The sequence below is a fragment of the Phocoena phocoena genome, chromosome 14, assembly GCF_963924675.1.
Source record: "Phocoena phocoena chromosome 14, mPhoPho1.1, whole genome shotgun sequence".
Lineage (NCBI taxonomy): Eukaryota > Metazoa > Chordata > Mammalia > Artiodactyla > Phocoenidae > Phocoena > Phocoena phocoena.
Window position 1 is genome coordinate 55,802,781 of NC_089232.1, and position 7,087 is coordinate 55,809,867.

Genomic DNA, 7,087 nt, shown 5'->3' on the forward strand with positions numbered 1-7,087 from the left:
GACCTTAAGATTAGCTGTTACCTATGAACCTTTGGGGAAAAAAAAGTCCATCTCAAAAAGGTATATGATATGAGATATAATACCATCCAAAGAACAAATATTTAAAAAAAAATTAAAAACAGTCTCTGATCTCCCCTTCCTAAAGCACTTATGTTAAGACACTGGGCAGGCCTTAATGGGTAGAATGGTAGTGGCAAGGATTAGAAGAGCTAATATGGGTGAAGAACCATGAGAAACCAGTAACAACACCATGCATTGTTTACAGTTAAAAAAAGTGAGGGCACTAACCTAAAGGACTATCAATGGGGAACTGATTAAATAAATAGTTGTATTACGGTACACTACGGAACTCTTAAAAAGGATGGTACATATTTAAAATCGTAAATAAGAAAGTTTACTAGGAGTAACAACATACTATAAAGAAAAAAACTGCAGGCAACATTTATAGTGTAGTTGTATCTGTGTAGAACTGTATATCCACAGGCATACATACACCTACAGATGTATAGAGAGACTGGAGGTATGTCTCTGGCAAGTGGGATTTCAGACGATTTTGCTTACTTATACTTTTACTTTAGATGAATTTTCTGCAAAACAAGCAAAATTCTTTGTAAATTAAACTTAAACTACTGGGGCTTCCCTCGTGGTGCAGTGGTTAAGAATCTGCCTGTCAATACAGGGGACACGGGTTCGAGCCCTGGTCCAGGAAGATCCTACATGCCGCGGAGCAACTAAGCCCATGCACCACAACTACGGAGCCTGCGCTCTAGAACGCATGAGCCACAACTACTGAGTCTGCACGCCTAGAGCCCATGCTCTGCAACAAGAAAAGCCACCTAATGAGAAGCCCGCACACCGCAAGGAAGAGTAGCCCCCGCTTGCCGCAAATAGAGAAAAGCCTGCACGCAGCAACAAAGACCCAAGGCAGCCAAAAATATAAATAAATAAATAAATAACCAAAAAAACCCAAACAAACTATTTTCTCAGTAAAGAAAAGCAAAGCTAATCCAGGCTGTGATGTAAACCTACTTAGTAACGCACCCAAATTTTCAATACAAGTTTGGTTAACATGTAGATTTTTATGCATAGTGAATGAAAACATTTCTGTAAAAGTATACATCTCATAATGTTCGAAAGAAATATTCTCAAGCTAATAAAGAGACACAAAAATCAAAACAATACACCCTAAGGAAAATCGGGTCTTTAAACATCATTTCTTCAAAAGAACAAAACAAAATCACAACTGATTTGTCACATTAGTAAATTCCAATCAGAAAGCATTTAGCAACTTAAATGGTTTTTTTCTTTGTTTTAAAATGGAATTAGTTATCTTTAAATATTGTCTCATCAAGACAAATATTTAAGTATTATATCAAAAAGTTATGCATTATGTATTCTAGAACAGCTAAAATTTACTTTCGGAAATAAACCATAAGAAAATATATTCATAAAAACAGCTCATAAAAAGATATATTTATGCAGGAATTAATGCTTCCTATTTATCTTAATATTCTACTTCTAAAAGTCAAATTTTTCTCTCAAAGAAGTTTTAATAAAATAAGGCATTTTAACTGTTAAAGCTTGGATATTTTATTTCTCTAATAAATGACAATATTAATTACCTCCACCTAGCAATATTATATGAAAATAAGACTATCTAATTTGTCTTCAACTGAATAACACAAACAATGTTGACTTATATTTTCTACTTTTAAAAACTTAAGTTTGTTTTTCCTTGTAAGATATTCTTACTAAAAACTCCCCTGCTGGCATAAATTATATAAGAAATTGTGTTAAATAAAATATAAAACCACTTTTGCTACAGCACTCCGGACATGAAGGCTAGTCCCAGGGAAGGACTTTACTTTGTTCTATCGCTAGGATTCATTCACAATTAAGACTTTTTTCAAAGTCTCACTTAAAACAAAATTAAAAACAGATAATTGGATAATTCTGCTTTTGACGTTTTTTGGTTAGACTTCACAGAAGCAGAAGTCAAGCTTAATTACACAATTCTGATTTCTTATTATTTGAGAGGCGCTTTTATTTTTTTACTGTTTTCCACTAAAAACTTTTAATTTTTTTCCTCACAAATAATATGATGACTGTCTTTTGGGGGGCGGGGCGCAGGGAAAGAACAAGTTGAACAAAGCCCATTCTGCCCTTACAACAGGATATATTTGCTTATAAAGGGGGTACAGTCTTAAGTACTTTATAAAAGTAGGTAGGCAAATATTAATGCCATTATTGACACATACATTTAAAGGAAGGAGGAGGGGAGGCACGGAAGAGACCTAGATGCATTCCCACATCCTCAGATTTCTTTTGTCACGAGTAGTAAAATTTGTGACACAAGTCTGAATCCCCAGGAAAGGAAAGATACGTTACCAGTGCAGAAGCTCCTAAATGTAGAGGAAGCACACACTGAAGCGAGACCAGGCAAGCGGTCTTCCATTCTTGCCACCTACGTTACAAGCAGTATAAACCAGTTCTGTCTACGTTTCCTGCTGCCTTCCCAGATAGTTCCAGAGCAAATCCCAGCTCCCTAAATCTCACGACATACTTTACATTCTGAGGAAATCCTCCCGATCCAGATGGCCTACCACCAAGCACTTCTATGTTGGCACAAATAAAAACTTCTTAAGATAGTTCTCCGGCCCCTTTGCTCTCTGATCTAAAGAAAAGTTTTCTACTTATTTATAAAGAGAGACAAAGAAACTGAAGGAGAGAGAGGAAACAGAGCACGCAGGCAAAAGGAGGGTAAAGATACAGAAAAAAAAAACTTGGGCTGCTTTGGGGAGTGGCTAAATTCCAGGCACAGGCAGAAACACATTTTTAATGCACCAAATGAATATTCACTACAATTATTTGGTTGTCCTCAGGCACTACTTTTCTGATCTTCTTTCAATTGGTTAAGAGTAAGGTACAACTGCTTCAAATGCAAAACCCAGTTTTTGCCTTCTGAAACTAAAACATATTAAATAGTTTCTATAAATAACAGAGTTAAAGCCCCCCAAATGAGTATTTTTCTCTACTAGGAAATTAAATAAACAATGTGTGTGCAAAGTGGCAAGTCACATTTCCTTTTTCCTTTTGCTTTTGTTTAATATAAAATGAAATCCACATGAACTGTAAAGAAACTAAAAGAATGATCACTTTTCATTAATTTTTAAAACCTAAGTGTAACATGGCTGATTTATTACAACCATTTCACTAGAATAAGATAATGAATACAATTAACAATGAGAATAGTCCCTTTTCTTAATTCACTAATTTTCCAAATTATTTTAAAATAATACAACTGTATTAGTAGTAACCTATAATGATTTACATCTGGTCAGAAATTCTGATATCAAATCACATATGCTTACAATAATGTAAAAGAATAAGGGAACTGAAATTATAAATATCTTTAGTCTCTCTTATAAAACCATGTAAAAGCAGGTGAAAGTTAATGAATGAAACGTGTATTTATTCTTTTGATAACTACTTCTAAAGCTAATTAAAGAACAAATTCATGGAGATAAGTGTCAAAACAAAGCTACTGACAGATCATCTCTTCAGTTTGTTGCTTTTAAGCTTTATATTTATAATTAAGAAAAGCAAATTTAAACCAAACCAAAGTAAAACAGAAACAACTGGACTACTATAAACACACACACACACACACACACACACACACACACACACACAATACTGTGAAATGGATAAAACCTAAACCAAACATTAAGAGCTATGCTACAAAGATTGAGATGAGGATAAACTAAAAGCAAAGCTGATAAAAGACAGAGGAATGAAGCAAAATGACCTAGATTAATATTTACAGAAGAAAGTGGGAACCATCAAGAGTGTTTCCTAAAGTGAGACTTGGGAAAGTTCTTCTCTATAGATTAATACCTGGTACAGATTCATCAAAATACAGGAGCTACTTGGAAGATTAATAGGAATTAAATGGGCTGGGGTGTGTGTAATGTGTCTGAAACAAATAGGGGATACCAAGTAGGATGAATAAAAGCAGACAGAATGGGAAATATAATGATACAAAGGAAATGTAATGCCAGGCACAGACTAGGACGGAGTTCAAATTCTTGCTATTGATTGGTGAGAAGCTCTGAAGCAGATTGTACTTTATTGTTTCTCTTCAGTCAACAGACAAATGTAAGACGATAGTTTTATAATTTAGGTCTCAACTACTCTTATTTACAACAAATGCAGCCCAATTAAATGACTGCTCACAGACTCCTAAGGTTAGAGAAGGACTGTCAAGAAGTTCTGCAACCTAGTGCTTTGTAATTAGTACGTAACAAAAAGGCTCCCCTTATACATACACTACAGTACATGGGCTTCTTTTTACCACCTCCCATTTGTAAACTGCTACTAATTTGTAGATTATATACCTTGGGCATTCCTTTCTTCTCAAATCAAAATTTGATGTCAGGCCAGAAAGTATGTGGTTCCTAATCTCAGCTTAGTTTTTCTTTGCTCAAGAATCATCTTCTCTCTTTACTATTACAGTCAATCTTTCCAAAACACTTACTCATACATTCAAGTATTTGAGTACTATGATGTACAGAATCTCTTCGAGATGCTGAGGTGAATTAAAAGGAATTTTACCTACTAGAAATTAGAAATTAAAGGACGCACTTAAGAGATGCTACTCAAGATGCAGGATTGATGGAATATGGTCACTGACTGGATGAGGGGATGAAAAGTAGGGAAGGGTCTCCTTGTTCTATTTGGAATAGTGAGCAAATGGTTAGATAACATTCACTGAGCTAGGAATAAAGGAAAAGAAACAAGGTTGGGGGGAATGAGGAAGTAGAATGATGAGCACTTTTGGACCTGCTGAGTTTGAGGTCACTGCAACAAAAGTATAACTAGGTCTTGGGCTTAAGACAAAGGCCTAAACTAGAGACGTACTTTTGAAAACTGTACTGGGATATAAATGATAGCTAGAGTCACTAGAATTGACTGGGAGTGAGAAGAGAATAGGGCCAAGGTTATTTTTAGGGCCGCCAGAAGGAAAGGAACGTGCAAATAACACAGAATAAAAACTGTCAGAAAGGTAATAATAGATTCAGGAAAAGAATAATAATTTCAAAGACTGAAAGGACATCAAAAGACAAGGACTGAAAATGGTCCACTGGATTTGGCAATTATTATGAGACCTTTACCAGAGAAGTTTCAGTGAATTGTGACTTGGAGGTAAAGAAGTCTTTTTAAGGAATCTGGTTGAAGATGGAAAGGGGGAAAATGGAATGAGGTGGGGAATGAGTTGTGCAAGGTTGTTGAAGGGGCTTTTGTTCAACATTTACAGGGTTTGGGGAAGGAACCGATGAGAAAGTGACCTGTACTAACACAAGAGGGCACGCAGCAAAGCTCCTGTGTTAGAGACGATGTGAAGGACTAGAGTAAAAAACACAGACCAAAGGACGAGCCTCAAGAAGGGACAGCCAACCTTGTCCTCAATGGTGAAAAACTGAAACCATTTCCACTAAGATCAGGAACAAGACAAGGTTGCCCACTCTCACCACTATTATTCAACATAGTTTTGGAAGTTTTAGCCACAGCAATCAGAGAAGAACAAGAAATAAAAGGAATCCAAATCAGAAAAGAAGAAGTAAAGCTGTCACTGCAGATGACATGATACTGTACACAGAGAATCCTAAAGATGCTACCAGAAAACTACTAGAGCTAATCAATGAATTTAGTGAAGTAGCAGGATATAAAATTAATGCACAGAAATCTCTTGCATTCTTATACACCAATGATGAAAAATCTGAAAGAAAAATTAAGAAAACACTCCCATTTACCATTGCAACAAAAAGAATAAAATATCTAGGAATAAACCTACCTAAGGAGACAAAAGACCTGTATGCAGAAAATTATAAGACACTGATGAAAGAAATTAAAGATGACCAAATAGATGGAGAGATATACCATGTTCTTGGATGGGAAGAATCAACATTATGAAAATGACTATGCTACCCAAAGCAATCTACAGATTCAATGAAATCCCTATCAAACTACCACTGGCATTTTTCACAGAACTAGAACAAAAAATTGCACAATTTGTATGGAAACACAAAAGACCCCGAATAGCCAAAGCAATCTTGAGAAAGAAAAACGGAGCTGTAGGAATTAGGCTCCCTGACTTCAGACTATACTACAAAGCTACAGTAATCAAGACAGTATGGTAATGGCACAAAAACAGAAATATAGATCACTGGAACAGGATAGAAAGCCCAGAGATAAACCCACGCACCTATGGTCACCTTATCTTTGATAAAGGAGGCAAGAATATACAGTGGAGAAAAGACAGCTTCTTCAATAATTGGTGCTGGGAAAACTGGACAGCTACATGTAAAAGAATGAAATTAGAACACTCTCTAACACCACACACAAAAATAAACTCAAAATGGATTAAAACTTAAATGTAAGGCCAGACACTATCAAACTCTTAGAGGAAAACATAGGCAGAGCACTCTATGACATAAATCACAGCAAGATCCTTTTTTTGACCCACCTCCTAAAGAAATGGAAATAAAAACAAAAATAAACAAATGGGACCTAATGAAACTTAAAAGCTTTTGCACAGCAAAGGAAACCATAAACAAGATGAAAAGACAACCCTCAGAATGGGAGAAAATAGTTGCAAATGAAGCAACTGACAAAGGATTAATCTCCAAAATTTATAAGCAGCTCATGCAGATCAATAACAAAACAACAAAAACCCAATCCAAAAATGGGTAGAAGAACTAAATAGATATTTCTCCAAAGAAGATATGCAGATCACCAACAAACACATGAAAGGATGCTCAACATCATTAATCATTAGAGAAATGCACATCAAAACTACGATGAGGTATCACCTCACACTGGTCAGAATGGCCATCATCAAAAAATCTACAAACAATAAATGCTGGAGAGAGTGTGGAGAAAAGGGAACCCTCTTGCACTGTTGGTGGGAATGTAAATTAATACAGCCACTATGGAGAACAGTATGGAGGTTCCTTAAAAAACTACAAATAGAACTACCATAGGACCCAGCAATCCCACTACTGGGCATATACCCTGAGAAAACCAT

The 7,087-nt window shown here is 35.7% G+C and overlaps 1 protein-coding gene across 1 annotated transcript in view; it reads right to left on the reverse strand.

Moving 5' to 3' along the window:
- EML4 (EMAP like 4) overlaps positions 1-2,776 on the reverse strand; it is a 93,841-nt gene extending 91,065 nt beyond the window's left edge. Inside the window, exon 1 of the mRNA XM_065891354.1 lies at positions 2,389-2,776. Within this exon, the coding sequence (XP_065747426.1) occupies positions 2,389-2,455 (67 nt within the window). The 5' untranslated portion in view covers positions 2,456-2,776. The remainder of the gene's footprint in view (positions 1-2,388) is intronic.
- Positions 2,777-7,087: the final 4,311 nt, after the last annotated feature.